The sequence below is a fragment of the Palaemon carinicauda genome, chromosome 23 (genome assembly GCF_036898095.1).
Source record: "Palaemon carinicauda isolate YSFRI2023 chromosome 23, ASM3689809v2, whole genome shotgun sequence".
Taxonomy (NCBI): Eukaryota; Metazoa; Arthropoda; class Malacostraca; order Decapoda; family Palaemonidae; genus Palaemon; species Palaemon carinicauda.
The window spans coordinates 106,126,440-106,144,879 of record NC_090747.1 but is presented as its reverse complement, the minus strand read 5'-3'; the positions used below and the strand labels follow the sequence as shown (position 1 = coordinate 106,144,879).

The following is an 18,440-nucleotide window of genomic DNA, read 5'->3' as shown; positions in this document are numbered from 1 at the left end:
TCTCGTCCCCAGGCTATGTGCGGTGAGAGATTGAAAACGTAGTTATATGAACTAGTGTTTAGTCTCTTTCCCAGCCACTGATTTTTTTATCTTAAAATATGTTTTCTGTTTTTTGCTGGTATTAATGAGCTTGCATTATACGACTGATTTCGCAATTACTACCTTTTAATGAAGGGTAGAATTGCGTGTTTCAGGTAGAAATCAGTAAAAGTTTCGATTTCAGTGAAATAAGTGCATAACAGAAAATCGAAGTGATAAAGTGATATGCGCAAAGTGTTACAGTGTTGCGTCCGAGGGTTCGTCTGTTCGTGCCTGTCGTTCACCTAGTCCGGGACCTCTTACATGCTCCCAAGCCCAGGGGAGAAGTAATGTCAAACGACTTATGGGTTCGAGAGGCCTTGACCAACGAACAGACGTTTTCCCTCTATGGTATCGGGTGTATCTTACCAAGATCTCCCCTACCATAAAACGAGAGAGACGTTGTTTCTCCTCGTCATCCGAAGGCTTTTCGCATAAGAAACCTGTCACAAGGTTTCGAAGCCCTTAAGCGAAAGTCAGTCCTTTCAGGACAGGTCCAGGGTCCTGGTTACAACCATTAGGACAGCTCTGACCCTATGCAGTCATCGGATAACTGCTCGCCGCCTAACAAAAGCGTAACACAGACTCCGAGAGTCTTTTTTTGTAGGCAAAGTGTTGCGGTCACAGACGTTACCCTAGTCTCTTACCACAACCATTTCCGTTGATCCTTAATGGGTTGTATGGCAAGACATGCAGTATATGCTTGCCTCCCTTATGGAAGACTATTCTGCCGATTAGTCCGTTGAGTCTAGCCGTTTATCTCATCGATATCCTGGCTTTCAGCCAACCTAACGTTCCTTTGTGCTTACTGTTGACGTTGGCGTAGCTTAGTCACGTCAGTCAGGTTGTTTAGAACCACACTCGATGCGGTCTCGTGTGGTTTTTCAGCCGCATTTGGACGTTAGGCCACTTGCTGATGCTCCTGTTGATGTTCAAGACGTTCACTAACAATCGGAGTTGACTTGTTTTGACGCTGTGCGTCAACCTCCGCATTCTAGAGTTGTTTTGACTGCTCAGTCTAGGCAGTCAAAGCAGTCTCGAGTGGACGCTGTGCGTCCTCACGCACCTGTTGTGGTTGACAGTTCAGTTGTTGACAGTTCACAGACTGTCAAGCAGTTACATGACGTTGCGTTCTGGTCCGCTACTAATGCACCAGTGAGTGTGGACTCTGCTTGTAAAGCATTGCCACCACGGTAGGTCTCTCCCTTGCTTGAGACTCAGCTTTTATCGGACAAGGTTCCTGTAGATGAGGAAGTTGCTGTTCCCCCTCCTACTGATATTCCCTTGAGGACTCTGTCAGATGGAGAGGAGCCTAAAGCTGCTTAGCCTCCTATGGACTTTAATTAAATCATGATGATTTTTTTAAGGATCTTTGTCCGGATCTTTTTGTAACTGCTGCTCCTCGTTCGCCTAAACGTCAGAGCTTACACTAGGCCTAGCTACTTCGAAGCCGTTGTTTTTAAGCTAGTGCTCTCTCGCTCTCCTAGAGAGCTTTACGTTGGCTAGGCGACTGGTTTTTCACCAGGAGGAGTTTGGGGGATACAGCCTTTGCTTTCCCTTCTTTTAAACTGGCTTATAGAGCGAGAGTCTGATATGACACGAGAGAAGTTCTCGGCTTGGGAGTTCATGCTTCTGCCCAGATAGACTTCTCAATTCTCGTAGACTCTCCCTGGCGCCTGGCCAGGAGACGCTCCAAGTTGTTTGCAGGTCAACTTCACAGCTGTTTTTGAGCCTTTGAAGTTTTGCTGTACAATTATGTCACGCATAACAAGGCTTTCAGGGATGGTAAACGGTACCGCCTCAGTCGCTAACCCCGTCTGTTGCCACACCTGCTCACGTAGACCCTAAATGGGCTTTGCTGCAAGACATGCAGTCCAAGCTTGCGTCCTTGATAGAGGACTTTAATGTGGAGAAGGTTGCTACCGAACCTTCTGGCCAACAACCTTCCAACCGGTCGGTTGTGCGCCCTGTTGACGCTGAGGTAACCTACTCGCGTCTGCCAAGTTGAGGTGGTTCCTCCACCGATGCGACCCAGTGTGGGTTGCCAGCCGCACGTTGACGTTAAGCGACGCTCGGAGGTGGTTGTTGACGTTCAGGAAGTTCAACAACCAGCAGAGGTGACTTGTTTTGACGCAGTGCGTCAACCTCAGCAACCCGGTAGGGTGTTGACTGCACAACCCAGACGGTCTAGACAGTCTCTGGTTGACGCTGTGCTTCCTCGCGCACCCATGGTTGTTGACAGTTCACAGACTGTGCAGCAGTTCCGTGATATTGCGTCCGGCTCCGTCACGCATCCACCAGTGCGACCGGACTCAGCGAGCCAGACGTTGCCCACTCCGTTGCCGTTTCCTCATCAGTTTTCGGATGAGGAACCCTCTGATGAGGACGTTGCTGAACAACAAGACGATCAGCCCCCAGAATAGATCAAGCCCTGCTATCCATCCAGAAGATGCTGAAGAAGGAACGCTGCTCAGTCAGGCTGTGGATGAGTCTGGTAGGGACGCTGTCATCCGTGGAACAATTTGTGTCACTAGGAAGACTACACCTCCGTCCTCTTCAATACCATCTAGCTTTTCACTGGAAAAAGGACAAGACGCTAGAAGCGGTCTCGATCCCGGTTTCCGAAAAGATAAAGTCTTGTCTGACTTGGTGGAAGGACAATATCAACCTAAGAGAGGGTCTTCCCCTGGCTGTTCAGAATCCCAATCACGTTCTCTTCTCGGACGCATCGGACATGGGCTGGGGCGCGACACTAGACGGTCGGGAATGCTCAGGACTGTGGAACTCGAGTCAGAGGAGCATGCATATCAACTGCAAGGAGCTGTTGGCAGTACATCTGGCCTTGAAAAGCTTCAAGTCTCTCCTTCGAGGCAAAGTGGTGGAAGTTAACTCGGACATCACCACGGCCTTGGCGTACATCTCCAAACAAGGAGGTACCCACTCACTGACGTTGTACGAGATCACAAGGGACCTGCTCATCTGGTCAATAGGTCAAGACATCTACCTAATAACGAGGTTCATCCAAGGCGACTTGAACGTCATAGCAGATTGTCTCAGTCGGAAAGGGCAAGTAATTCCAACCGAATGGACCCTCCACAAGGATGTGTGCAAGAGACTTTGGGCCACTTGGGGTAAAACCATCCATAGATCTCTTTGCAACCTCGCTGACCAAGAGGCTTCCAATCTATTGCTCTCCAGTCCCGGACCCAGCAGCAATACATATAGATGCTTTCCTCCTAGATTGGTCACATCTGGATCTCTACGCATTCCCACCGTTCAAGATTGTCAACAAGGTACTGCAGAAGTTCGCCTCTCACGAAGGGACAAGGTTGACGTTAGTTGCTTCCCTCTGGCCCGCGAGAGAATGGTTCACCGAGATACTTCGATGGTTAGTAGACGTTCCCAGTAGTCTTCCTCTAAGGGTAGACCTTCTACGTCAGCCACACGTAAAGAAGGTACTTCAAAGCCTCCACGCTCTTCGTCTGACTGCCTTCAGTCTATCGAAAGACTCTCGAGAGCTAGAGGCTTTTCGAAGGAAGCAGCCAGTACGATTGCTAGAGCAAGGAGAGCTTCTTCCATTAGAGTCTACCAATCGAAGTGGGAAGTCTTCCGAGACTGGTGCAAGTCAGTTTCTGTATCCTCGACCAGTACCTCTGTAGCTCAAATAGCTGTTTTTCTCTTTTACCTGAGAAAAGGACGATCCCTTTCAGCTCCCACTATCAAGGGCTACAGAAGCATGTTGGCATCGGTCTTCCGGCATAGAGGCTTAGATCTTTCCAAACATAAAGATCTGCAAGACCTCCTTAAGTCTTTTGAGACCACCAAGGAGCGTCGTTTGGCTACCCCTGGATGGAATTTAGACGTGGTACTAAGATTCTTCATATCAGACAGGTTGGAGCCGTTACAATCAGCCTCCCTGAAAGATCTCACTCTTAAGACTCTTTTCCTGGTATGCTTAGCCTCGGCTAAAAGAGTCAGCGAGATTCATGCCTTCAGCAAGAACATAGGATTTTCGTCAGAAAAAGCCACTTGTTCGCTACAACTTGGTTTTCTAGCCAAAAATGAGCTGCCTTCTCGGCCTTGGCCTAAATCTTTCGATATCCCCAGCTTATCGGAGATCGTAGGCAATGAACTAGAAAGAGTCTTATGCCCTGTTAGAGCTCTTAAGTTCTATTTAAAGCGTACTAAACCTTTACAAGGCCAATCTGAAGCTTTATGGTGTTCAGTTAAGAAACCATCCTTGCCTTTGTCAAAGAATGCTTGGTCAGACTTTATCAGATTGTTAATACGAGAAGCTCATTCACATCTGAGTGAGGAAGACCGAACTTTGCTTAAGGTGAAGACGCACGAAGTTAGAGCTGTAACAACTTACGTGGCCTTTAAGCAAAATATATCTCTGCAAAGTATAATGGACGCAACCTATTGGAGAAGCAAGTCAGTGTTCGCGTCACTTTACTTGAAAGATGTCCAGTCTCTTTACAAGAACTGCTACACACTGGGACCATTCGTAGAAGCGAGTGCAGTAGTGGGTGAGGGCTCAACCACTACAATTCCCTAATTCCATACCCTTTTAATCTTTCTCTTGAAATGTTTTTATTGTTGTTTTTTGGGTTGTCCGGAAGGCTAAGAAGCCTTTCGCATCCTGGTTGATTTGGCGGGTGGTCAAAGTCATTTCTTGAGAGTGCCTAGATTAGGGGTTTTGATGAGGTCCTGTTGTATGGGTTGCAACCCTTGATACTTCAGATCCTAGGGGTCGTTCAGCATCCTAAGAGGATCGCGAGGCTCCGTAAGGAAGACGTACTTAAAAGGCAGAGAAATTGTTCAAGTCGACTTCCTTACCAGGTACCTATTTATTTTGTTTTTGTTATTTTGATAACTTCTAAAATGAAATAAAAACTCTTAGCTCATAATAATGTAAACATATATTGCTGGTCTCTACCCACCCCCCTGGGTGTGAATCAGCTATTATAATCACCGGCTAAGTTAAATATTTAAAAATGTTATTTTGATAATAAAATAAATTTTTGAATATACTTACCCGGTGATTATAAATTAAAGGACCCTCCCTTCCTCCCCAATAGAGACGCAGTGGAACGAGGAGAAAATTGAGTCTTTTGTTTACATTGAGTACTGGGTATCTGGACGACAGATGGCGCTGTTGGGCACACTCGCAACCTGTGTAGCGATCGCTGGCGAGTTTTTACCGTAGAGTTGTCTGTCGGGCAACAGAGTTGCAGCTATTATAATCACCGGGTAAGTATATTCAAAAATTTATTTTATTATCAAAATAACATATTACAATTCTTAAACTACAGAATATTTTGATTACTCGGCTTAATGATTCCCCTACAGAATGTTGAAATGCCAATACAGTATAGGATATTTGTTAGTCTCTCTTTGACCCCAAGTTGCAATTTATTCTGCTTCCTATTAATTTTTCTTTGATCTCCTGGGGTCTAGGAAGTCTAGGCTTGTATCTTGTATCTTGAGGTTGACAGATAAGATTTCAAAGACCCAAAATGCAAATTTTTATAATCAATGCCAACGGTATTTCAGTCAAATTGGTACTTTAAAAACAAGACTCATTACTCCCGTAAACTAAGTAAGTGCTGGATAAGGTGGAGTTTTGTTTAATTCCATCATTGACAATGTAACTATAGTCCATTTCTTTTAGCGATGCATATTTGCACTGACTCGCAGCGGTGCCCTTTTAGCTCGGAAAAGTTTCCGGATCGCTGATTGGTTGGACAAGATGATTCTAACCAATCAGCGACCAGGAAACTTTTCCGAGCTAAAAGGGCACCGCCGCGAGTCGGTGCAAATATGCATCGCTAAAAGAAATGGACTACAGTATAACTGTTTTTGTTTTTATTTTGTGGTAATTATTTAAGTTTGGCTTCCTGGCTTTTTGTCCCTAAATTTTGTTTGATTGAATTGATTTATGAAATTTGAGCTATATGACCTGGCACTGAGGTTTGGGAAAACTCAGCCATTTCTCCTTTTGTAGATGTTTATGAAAATAATTGTTTAATTAATTTCCCAATTATTATAAAAAGAGAATTTCCTCATCCCTTTTTTATAATATTTGTTCAAAAGAACCATGTAAAAGTTTAAATGGTCAAGTTATTATACAGTTTAAACTGTTAATAATCATTGTTTGTTTGTCTTGAAAAATAAGTTCTTCCCTATCAGCAATGCAAAAAATATATTTTTAATTCAATTAATCTATCAATTTAGAATTTCTATTTGTTAATGGTAATGTCTCTTCCAGTGGGATCAGACCTCATAGACAGTGATGGGCTTTTCAGTGAAATTGATGCAGATGACGACGACAGAGATTTTAGTCAGCCTAGTTACCATAAAAATGATAATGTGGAGAAAAGACAAAAGTCAGCTCGCCTGCAGGAACGGGCAAGGGGCACCAAGTCCAATCACACAAACGCAGGTTTGTGATATCGTGGTTGAATGAGCAAATATTTTGTTTTATTTGTAAATAGACCTCATGAGTTATTCTGGCATTTTGAATATATTTGTATTGGTTTTTCCATTAAATTTAGTTTTGTTGACATCTTATTCAAATATTTTTTTTTACTAAATGACAATTTTGGAAATTATTTTAAAAATTTCCATAAGTTCAAAATTGAGTACCAAAATTTCTTAAAGACAGTTTTTTTTGTTTGTTTAATTCAGAAATTGAAAAAAAAATCAATACATTTTACATTTCAAATGGCCATGTATGAAATAAAAAACGCTGAATTAATTCTGCTGAAATTTAGACAATAATTTCTAATGAGATAGCATTATTTAATAAGGAGACTTCAGAAGTACAGTAAATGCTGGACTTCACAGTTAGAATATTATTCCCTCAAAATGAAAGTAATTATTTACAAATTTCCAAGTTTTATCTATTTTAATGTTATTTCTAAGCCTACAGTTATTTAAGTTCATAAGTACAGAAACTAGATTTTAATAGATATAATTTCACACACTATTAAGAAATGGGGAAAACTGTTAGATTGAAATACAGTAATACCGGTATTTAGTAGCAATTCTCCGTTTTCTTTAGCAGCAGGATCTGCCGCACATTCAGAAGAAGAAAAGACAAAGAATGATGATGGAGATAAGGGGTCGGAATCAAAAGATGGATCGAATACTGTTTCATGTGACCCATCTGATGATGAAGAGGATGATGGTAAGTAATGAAATAAATGTACTCAAATGGATAACAAAGTTGTTTATAAGAATTTCAAATTTTTTTATTAAGATAGTAAAAGTTGCAAGGTAAGATAGGGTATGGTAAAAGCAAAAGTAATGAGAGTATATGGACCATGTATAAAAGAAAATGAGAAAGAAGTATTATATTTTTGGGAACATTATGTGCATGGGTGGGTTCGAAGGACATGGAAGGGTGGTGTTTTGTTCATATTCAAAAGGCAAAGTTAGGTGACAGAAAGAGATAACATAGTTGCAAGGTATGCAGTTCCCAGAGTGAATGAAAATGGATAGAATCTTGTGGAAATGGGTTTGTAGAGGGACTTGATTGTTGAAAATGTAATGTTTTATGACAGAAAGGTACAATTTTGTTTTAAAAACCCTTTTATCATAGGATGCCTTATCTGGTGTGATAGCTTCTCAGTATTACTAACTACTTGTATAAACAGACATCCATGCTCTACCTGGGGTTAATCACTCAATGCTCTGCCTCTAACCTCATTCCTTTGTGCGAATGTAGTATCAACAACTGGGAGATCTACTCCTTTATTCATCCTTTCTTACTGTACAGTATTTGTATGAAATTTAGGTCATAGACTAAGGAATTGGGACTAATGAGATACTTTAGTGTTGTCATATCCATGGCCAGGTTATCAAGTGTTATTTAGGGGTATCATTCACTCTGTTGCCTCGTGCTGATACGGAGCATACGCATTAGCTGCTATCTTCAAGATCAGCTAGCAGTTGTGAGCCTGATGGAACAGTCACTGCTGTTTTATCAGTTGCAGATGAATGGTACTAACTGGACCCATCTCCACTCATATGGCAGACTGATAGGGGTATTGATCATACTACCTCCTCATGCTGACCCAGAGCTTGTGCATCGCTGGCACCTTCAGGGTCTGTTAGCAATCCTGAGCTTGGCAGCGTGACAACACCACGGTTTCATGAAGTGCACGAACGTCAAGTTGTAAGGCTGATAGAGGTTAGGCCATTGGGGGAGTTTTCTTGGGGCCTTAACAAGGAACATTAACAGATCTGGATACCATTTGGCATATTGACGCTTAGGAGCTATAGGGGCCATCCTGAGAACCAATGTTGTCAACAACCTGTTGAACTAATCAGCAATTTGGAGACAAGGTCATCTTCAAAAAGCATGAAGCCTTTCCTCTACGCAAGGATGTAGGGATCACTCCCAGCCTACAACCTGCCCCTGGCAATTGAACGTGTCTGCTAGAACATTCTTCTTGACCGAAATGAACCTCTACAGTGTTGTCCACTGGCCAGGTATGCACCTGCTTTGTCATCTCAAAAAGGGTTGGTGAAAGTGGCACCTTGCTTGTTGACAAATGCCAAGACCGTAGTGTTGTCGCTCATCAGCTCTGAGTGCGCTATCAAACTCTTGAGGCGGTTTGGTTCCTGTGCATTCCACTTCTCCTTTAATGAGTCTGTGAACAGCATAATCTCTGGAGGCGGAGAATCGAGTGAAAATTCCCCCTGGCAAGCTTTTTGTCATTCAACCACCGGGCAAGATCGGCCCGTACTTCCTGTACGACTGTAGCGAGACGGTAAGGAAAGCACAGTGGTTGCAGATCAATGATGCTTCAGACACCACTGGAGCCATCACTGGTGGAGATGTCAATAAGGAGCAAGTTTCTCTGGGGAAAGATTTCCAGAAGACATTGCAGATACTGGTGCGACACCTCCCCCAAGCCTGCCGATATGGTTGTCTGATGGAAAGACTCTTGCTGTTTCCCTGGTACTTCTTCTTCTCCCTGGATGTGAGACTCTACTTTTCCTGCTTGATCATGATCTTCAGAAACAGTTACCTTCTAATGGAGCCAGAATCAGCCAGTTACCAAGATGCCTCAAGATGTGAATCCAATTTGAGTGGTCCCAGGTTCGTGCCAGTGTGAACACTTGGGAAGTGGTAGACAGTCCGAAGCACAATACTTTGTACTGGTACAATATTCCTGAGGACATAGCGAAGGTACTTTGTGTAGGACTGATGGATGGATATCTGGAAGTACTGTATTTATCCATCAGGACCACTGAAAGCATGAATTTGTCCTCTCTGATGGCAGACTGCATGGTGCTTGCCATTTTCATCCTGAACTAGTACTGAACAACAAACCTGTTAAGGAGAGAGAGGTCAGTGACTGGTCTGCTTTCCCCCAGCTGTTTTCTCCACCGGAAAGTTAATTGTATATACTGTAGCTAGGAGAATTGTCTCCAAGACTTTAAGCTCATTCTCCTCGATCACTTTCACCTCTGCCATCAAGTCCAGAGCTTTCGCCAATTTTCGAGGGTAGGTCTGGAGTGTCCCTGGATGCGAATGAGTTAAGGGTTTAGATCATTGAAGGGTCGGTGGTACCCATCCTGAAAGACTTCCACCAGCCACTGATCTGTTCCCTGTCACATTGCTCAATGGCATGGACAGACATCCTTCCTTTCGCAGCAGCTAGAGGAGGAAACTGCCAACTTTAGTGTCCCATTCTTCCTTCTTGAATTGGCCAGGCCAAGTGCAGAAACATGAAGCGTTGTCAACACCGTTCTTTGAGAAAGAAATATTTGAAGGTGTAGATTGGGCTCTGGAGGTAGCTAGAGCTTTCTTACAAAGCCGGTGTGGAGCGAAAGTTACGCCACTGCTGCTTTTGAAGGTGACTGCATGATGGATAAGTCATGACTAGCCTTTTTCCCATTGTCTCCTCCATGTCTTTCTGTGGGAAGAGGGCCGTAGCCACAGGACTGGGTTGTTCCTTAGGGCCAACGCCTCCTCTTGCCTAACTTGCCTGGAGATGAGGGAGACTGCATCCCTCCTTTTCAAAACCTAGTTGGTCCACTGGTTTGCTGACTGGTAAGGGAAGATGCTGTTACACCCTCATGCATGTAGGATCTCCTTTGCCAAGAGAGTGCGGAAAGCAAGTCTGAAGTGAATTCTCAGGTTCTTAGATCTGTGATTTCACCCTGTCCATGCCGACTCAATGGCGGGTTTATGCCGATCCATGACTGTCAAACTCCCTTCACAGGAACCTCAGTAGCCTTTCAGAGTTTATTGCGAGTGCAAAGATGTCGATGAATGATCACTCCAACTTAGAGTTCTCTACTTCTGCTGGCACTGTTGGGATGATGAATACTTTCCTCCTGGCCAAGAGGGGAGGTCTTGACATGTACCTCAGAGGACAGTGCCTTCCTTTCAAGGTATGCCAAACCTGGACCCAGAACAGAACCAGAGGAATATCTTGAAGAGGTTGAGGGGTAGGTCGATCGACATTCAGAAGTATACAGTAATGTATAATGTACTTTAGCCTCTGAAGAGTTTGCTAGAAAATGGTGTACCGAGTGACTTGTAATACCGAATACTAGGTGGCGTGAAGCCTTGCTGCTAATCACATGTATGAGACATAGCATTTCTGTGCTTGTTGAGAGCAGTCCTGAATGGTCACTTGTTTGTGTTCCTGATTGCGTGAGCGTACAAGGAATTCTCGGCACATAGATTTGAAACGCTGGGATGGAAAAGATGACAGGTGATCTGGTTTGCAAGCGAGCTTGAAGATTAATTGCACCCTGAATGGGCCATGCAGTGAGCAATAATGCAAGCGGACCATGGATTGTATTTCTTATCACCCTTGCAGGAGTGAATGTCTTGTTCATACGAGTGAGGAGACCGATCGTTCTTTCTTTTCACCCCACCACGAGTGAACTTCTCTGCCTTCAGGACTGAATCCTCCTCAGGGAGAGAAATTGAGGTGTAGCTCAATTGTCCAGGTGAAAGAGAATGAAAAAGGTGGTGCACTTCCCGATAGTGTGTGTAGATTCAATATGAGATGAAGTGGGGATAGCAGAGGCATAAGCTCCTGTACACTGTCTCGATACTTTTCCCAGTGTGGAATAGTTCTTTGTACCACACCGCCCTCCCTCTTTCTTTCTCGTAAGAAAGAGAAGAGGTTGGTCGATCGTTCAGGAAATGGGAAGAAAAGCAGTTCCCTTCATCCCGACCGAAAGTACGAGTGCTCCGCTTGGTACAAAACCGAACACATGTAGCAGGAGTGCAGTACCTACACTGCATGCCAGTACTTTTTCCGATTGCGTGATAATTTTTTGCAACATAGCACCCTCCCTTTTTCTCTTCTGTAAGAGAGAAATAGATTGGTCGATCATTCAGGTAAAGGGAACAGGTGTCTCTCTTCATTACAACCAACAGTGCACATGCTTGGTTTGGTATGATATCAAACATAAGTAACAGGAGCTGAAGCCTGAAGCATCTGAGCCATGTACCAGGACATGTTTCCGGCCAGACTGAGTACATTCTTGGTACGAATCATCTCTCCCTCGCATACACATGGAGAGATCATTTTGAGTCTTATTAGGCCCTGGCTGACCAGTCTTCCTTGAATTCAATGACAACTTCTTTGGGGGCAGAAGTGGTAGCAACAAAAGATTCAGAAGAGGGCAATCGGTTTGATACAAGACAGAGTACAATTGTAAGGAATGTAAGCACCTTTACCACTTGCTGATACAATACTTCTTCCCATTGTAGTATATTTTTCATCACGTATTATACTTATTGTAGTATAGTTTTCATCACGTACTACCTCTCTCTCTTTCGTTAGAGAGAGATTGGCCAATTGTACAAGAAAGAGGAAGAAGGGCGGTGCTCTTCATCCCGATTGACATTCCTACGAGCACAAGTAACAGGAGTGTGAGCATCTGTACCACGTACCAAGACACATCCCCTGGGTGGATTGGTTCTCAGTACCACACCATGTTTCCCACGCGTATGTAGGGAGAAATTAGTCAAAGTCTACGAGTACAATCTCTTATCAATCAATATTCCCTTCCTGGACCTCTTTGATTATGTCTTCTTTTCTTCTTTTAGAAGTAGCACTGTCTAAAGAATCTTTTAAAAGCTAAGGCAGAGGAGAGATGAAGGGAATTTGAAGTTCACTTTCTAAGGGGTCGTGCAAGCCAACAACGATGCTCCTCACAAGGGATTCTTCAAAGCAACAAAGAAAACACTACTAGGCGTTATACCCTTTAGTGCCACCCCAGGGGTCAGGAAGACACTGCAATTGCAAAAGTGCGCCCCTTAAACAATCGGTGCAGCAAGATCTACTGACGGAGCGCTAGTAATGTCAAAGGAATGCCGATTCCCTTGGGTTCATGTTGTTATAAGGTCATGCTAGTGAGGGAATGACAGCAAAAGTCACGCCACCCAATAGTAACGGGAAGGATGTGGATAACGGCAGGTTTGCTCAGAAACCTATCACACAATTAAAGTTCCTCCAGGAAAAAAGGAAAAGCCAAAATTAGAGAGGCAGCAAGAGCACTGTATGTCTATTGCTTTGGCTGAAATCAAAATTGAGTGTACCCATATACAGTACCATTCACCATCTCAATTTTTATTATGTCACTATCTTTCAGATGCATTGGTAGGACCTAAGACATTACTCTTTAACTTATCCTTACAGTCAACCTGTCACAAAGCAACCTCCTCCAACTTGCTTTGCAGCACTTGAAAGATTTCCTCTTGTTTATACTACTCTTTTCTTCTTCTTCCCAGCTGGTTCCCATTTTTATATGGGGTCGCCATTGCGGATGAGCCGTTTCCATCTTTTTCTATCCTGCGCTTCTGCTTCATCAATTCCCTTCTCCTGTAAGTCTCCTCTCACACAGTCCCTCCATCTCTTTCTTGGTCTCCCTCTTCTTCTTCCTTGAACCTCCATCTTCATAGTATGTCTCCCAACGTGGTCCTCATCTCTCTTCATCAGGTGTCCATACCATCTCAGCCTCCCTTCCTGCACTTTCTTTGATATTTCCACCACCTTTGTCGACCCCCCTTATGTAGTCAATTTTTATCCGATCCTCTCTTGTGACCCCAGACATCCACCTAAGCATTCTCATTTCTGCCACATCCATCTTCTCCTCTGTCTTCCTCATGCTTGCTGTTTCCGTTCCATACAGCATTGCTGTTCTTACCACTGTCTTATGAAATTTTCCTTTTAATCTCAGTGGTATTCTTTTGTCACAAAGAACTCCTGAGGCTGCTCTCCAGTTGTTCCAGCCTGCCTTTACCCGATATTTAACTTCATCTTCCAATCGTCCTCCAGCGTTAACAAAGGATCCCAAATACTTAAACTTATCAACTCTATTTATTCTCCCCTAAGCTGAATACTTTCTCTATCATCCCCCTCACTGGTGGTACACATATATTCTGTCTTAGATCTACTTATTCTCATTCCTCTGTCCTCCAGTACTTGCCTCCATCTTTCCAATTTCATTTCCAGATCTTCCCTGCTCTCTGCGCACAGAACAATATCATCTGCATACAATATGTCCCATGGTACTGCCTCCCTTACTTCTTCTATTAAAACGTACATCACTATGTTAAAGATAAATGGGCCCAGAGCCAACCCTTGGTATAATCCTACTCTCACCTCAAAACCCTCTGTCTCCCCAGCACTGCTCCTCATTCTAGTAAATAAATTATGATACATCTCTTGTATCAGTTGAACGTACTTTTCTAGCACCCTCCTCTCCATCAGACTTCTCCATACCTCTTGTCTTGGGACTCGGTCATAAGCCTTTTCAAGGTCAATGAATACCACATGCAGGTCTCTTTGCTTTTCCCAGAATTTCTCCATTAGTTGCTTCAGACAAAATACACCATCTGTTGTTCCCCTCCCCTTCATGAATCCCATCTGCTCTTTACCTATTTCTACTTCTCTTAGTCTGGCATCTATCATCCTTTCCAGTATCTTCAAAGTGTGGGACATCAATTTAATACCTCTGTAATTCCCACACTCCTGGACATCACCTTTCCCTTTGAAAATTGGGATCAATATACTCCTACGCCACTCATTTGGTATATTTTCCAGCTCAAAAATCTTTATCATGAGATCGTACATTTTATATCCACTCCATCTCCTAATGCTTTCCATGCCTCCACAGGAATCATGTCTGGTCCAGTTGCCTTCCCATTCTTTATCTTCCTCAGTGCATTTATTACCTCTTGTCTAGAGAACCTTATTACCATGCCAAAGTTCACCTGCCCATCCTCTCTTAATAATCTATCATTTTCTTCATTTAACAGCTGTTCAAAATATTCTTTCCATCTCTTTACAGTGTCTTCCTCCTTTCTAAGTACTACACCATCTTGATCTTTTATTTGTTTGATGTGTGTAATATCTTTGGTGCTCTTATTTCTAGTCTTTGATAGCTTGATCATCTTGTTTAATCCTTCCTTTGTCCCCAGCTCATTATACACATCATCATATGCCTTTGCTTTAGCTTGGGCTACTACCTTCTTCACCACCATGTTTTTCTCTCTGAATCTCTCTCTATCTTCCACTGACTGTGACTCTTCCCATCTCTTCTTTGCCTCCTTCTTATCTTTTACAACTTTCTCAATTTCTTCACTCCACCACCAACTCTCCTTTTCTTCCCATATGATACCAGATGTCTCTCCTAGCAGCTCCTTTCCATGCCTTCTCATTACTGCTACATTTCGTATCCACCATTCTTGAACATCTTCAATTCCTATATCAATATCCTCCAAAACCCTCCTCTTAAGCTCTCTCATCTTATCTCCTTCCCTCACTAGTTTGTACATACATATATATACCAAGGCACTTCCCCCAATTTTGGGGGGTAGCCGACATCAAACAAATGAAACAAAAAAGGGGACCTCTCCTCTCTAAGTTCCTCCCAGCCTGACAAGGGACTCGACCAAGTTCGGCCGGTATTGCTTGAGTGCCACAGCCCACCCTCCCCCGTTATCCACAACAGATGAAGCTTCATAACGCTGAATCCCCTACTGCTGCTACCTCCGCGGTCATCTAAGGCACCGGAGGAAGCAGCAGGGCCTACCGGAACTGAGTCACAATCGCTCGCCATTCATATCTATTTCTAGCACGCTCTCTTGCCTCTCTCACATCTATCCTCCTATCACCCAGAGCTTTCTTCACTCTATCCATCCACCCAAACCTTGGCCTTCCTCTTGTTCTTCTCCCATCGGCTCTTGCATTCACTAGTTTGTATCATTTAATTTTCCTTATCCCTTTAGCTTGAGCTTTTTTTTCCCCTTTTTATGATTAAGTCCATACATAGCAGTCTGTGTTGGGGGGATACATGGTCACCTGGGATAACCTTACAGTTCTTGACCTCCACCAGCTTTATCCTTTTATACAGGAAGTAGTCTATTTGGGAGCATCTTCCCCCACTCCTATAAGTTATTAGGTGTTCCCTTTTCTTCTTAAAGAATGTGTTTACTATTGCCATGTCAAATGACACAGCAAAGTCCACTACACTCTCTCCTGGGTTTCTCTCCCCAATTCCATGGTCCCCATGCACCCGACCAATTGCCTCATTCTCACTTCCAACATGGCCATTCAAATCTGCCCCCACTATGACCCTCTCCTGTTCTTCCAGTTCTTGCATTACTCCATCCATGTCTCTCCAGAAATTTCCCTTCTCTTCTGTGCAACCAACTTGTGGTGCATATGCACTTATAATATTCAGAATCTCTCCTCCACAACACATCTTCATTCTGATGATATGGTCATTCTTTCTATGCACCTCTATCACCGCATTTTTCAGCTCACCAGACAGTACTATGCCAACTCCATTTCTACCTTGTTTATTTGCTCCGCTATATTATAGCTTATATCCATCACCCAACTCTTTAGCTTTATTTTATACTACTCTCAATCACGGTAAAACCCAGAATATCATGCTCTATTTCTTCTATTTTTGTAAGATTAAAAGTGTAATTATTTAAAAATTTTATGACCAGTCCCATTAGGTGATTTTCACACCCAAATGGAAGGTGTGTAAATTTTAAAGAATCTCTTGTCAGGAGTGGTGATTATATTATAAAATAAATGAAAATGCACATTTCGTATCTAGTACAATATTATACACGTTTATTTTTGTGCTAAACCTACAAAAGTATGTAATTTTGTAATCTGAAAAATTACTGACTTTGCTTTTCAGATGAAAAACAACGCAGACCACAAACATTCTTGCCTAGTCAGATGCTGCAACCATTGCCGAACCCTAGGAAGAGTGTGAGAGAGTACTATGGAAAGGACGAATCTGTGTATATCATGGATGCGAAGCAGGTTGGGAATATTGGACGGTATTTAAATGTAAGTAATTTTTAACCATTTTCTATTATATAATTTTTTCTCAGACTGTTTACAGTAAGCCTGATGATATAATGTGAGATAACTTATGAGAATACTTTCTACCCTTTATGCAAGATACCTAGTTTTTATGAATAGAACTTACCTGGCAGTTATATATATATAGCTGAGTCTCTGACTGTGGCAGAATTTAATCGAAAATCGCGGCAACCGCCTTGTGGTGGTTGTGTGGTTAGATGGTTAACAACCCTTACAGGGTGGTACTTGGAATCATTCCCATTTTCTGTTCCTCAGATTATCTCTGCCGGCCGGATCGACAACATCGTTGGTCCGCCTTTCAGAGTTTTTCGGATCGCTTTCCCTTCATCGCCTTTTTGGACTTCGTTTTTGGTGAAGTACACTGTGTTGGGATTTGGCAATCGTGTTGTTTTTGTTTTTTGTCTTTTTTTTCCTTTATTATCATGAGTGAGAAAACTCATTATCGTGTTTGTGCGAATGATATTTGCAAGGTGAGGTTGCCGAAACTTTCGGTTGACCCTCACACTATCTGTATGGGACAGGGGAACCTTTGGGGTTAGGAGTGCCTTCCTCCTCCCAAGGTGACTTCTCGGCTCTTGTGGACTCGGCAAGAAGGCATGCTTTAAACTCTGCCAAGGTGATGTGGTCCATGTCGGAACTTGATCACCTCGTCAAGGGAATTTTCAGGGTTTTCAGCTTCCTGGATTGGTCTCTCGGGACTCTGGCCAGGAAGTCTGAACTCCTGGAGGACACGAAGGACCTGACGAGTATCATGTCCTGCATGGACAAAGCTCTAAGGGATGGAGCTAATGAATTGGCTTCCCTTTTCTCAGCAGGGGTCTTAAAGAAGAGGGCCCTTTTATGCTCCTTCACCTCTAGATCTGTGACTGTTGCCCAGAAGTCGGAGCTACTTTACGCCCCTTTTTCACGTCATCTTTTTCCTGAAGCTCTGGTCAGAGATATCTCCCTTTCTCTGGCTCAGAAGGCTACTCAGGACCTTTTGTCTCGGTCGGCTAGAAAGACCTTACCTGTTGCTCCTGCTCCTCTGAAGAAGGAGGAGAAGAAGTTTCAACAGCCCTTTCGGGGCAGGATCTCCTCGAGAGCGGATTTTAGGGGGAGAAGACAAGAGTCAGGGCCAAGGACCAGCAGGGGTGCGTTTAGGCCCCGGTCCAAAAAATGAGATGGAAGTCCTCCAGACACCAGTAGGGGCAAGACTGTCTCGTTTTTGGCAGTCTTGGGAAAGGAGAGGGGCGGACACCTGGTCCCTCTCAGTAGTCAAGGAAGGTTACAAGATCCCCTTTTTAAAGAAACCACCTCTCTCAGACTCTCCCCTGGCCTTAGTGGCTCAGTACACCGACGCGGGGAAACGAGAGGCCCTTCTGGAGCTAGTCGACCAGATGTTGGTCAAGGGAGCAATAGAGCCAGTTCAAGACCTCGCCTCCCCAGGCTTTTACAATCGCCTGTTTCTGGTTCCCAAGAACTCGGGTGGATGGAGACCAGTCCTAGATGTCAGCTCTCTGAACGCCTTCGTGGAGAAAATAAAGTTCTCCATGGAGACGACTCAGTCAGTGCTGGCTGCAGTTTGTCCAGGAGACTGGATGGTTTCTCTCGATCTGCAGGACGCTTATTTTCACGTCCCCATTCATCCGTCTTCGAGGAGATATCTGAGGTTTGTGTTCCAGGGCAAGTGCTTCCAGTTCAGGGCACTTTGCTTCGGTCTCAGCACAGCTCCCCAAGTTTTCACCAGACTTATGGCGAATGTGGCAGGCTGGTTACACCAGGAGGGGATAAGGGTCTCCTTCTATCTAGACGACTGGCTGATCCGGTCACAGTCGAAAGAGAAATGTCTGGAGGACCTAATGAAAACTTATACGATCACTCAGGACCTGGGACTCATCGTCAACTGGGGGAAGTCTCAGACCGAGCCGAATCAGACTATTCTCTATTTGGGGATAGTTCTGAATTCAGTTCTTTTTCAGGCTTCTC

At 43.7% G+C, this 18,440-nt stretch overlaps 1 protein-coding gene across 2 annotated transcripts in view; it reads left to right on the top strand.

Annotated features, from left to right (window-relative positions):
• LOC137617347 (histone-lysine N-methyltransferase eggless-like) overlaps positions 1 to 18,440 on the top strand; it is a 113,489-nt gene that overhangs the window by 79,685 nt on the left and 15,364 nt on the right. Inside the window, exons 20-22 of one of the 2 annotated variants that reach the window (XM_068347371.1) lie at positions 6,350 to 6,523; positions 7,148 to 7,270; positions 16,285 to 16,439. In XM_068347371.1, coding sequence (XP_068203472.1) covers positions 6,350 to 6,523; positions 7,148 to 7,270; positions 16,285 to 16,439 — 452 coding nt within the window. Of the gene's footprint in view, positions 1 to 6,349; positions 6,524 to 7,144; positions 7,271 to 16,284; positions 16,440 to 18,440 lie in introns of both variants that reach the window. The other variant, XM_068347369.1, reaches the window with a different exon arrangement.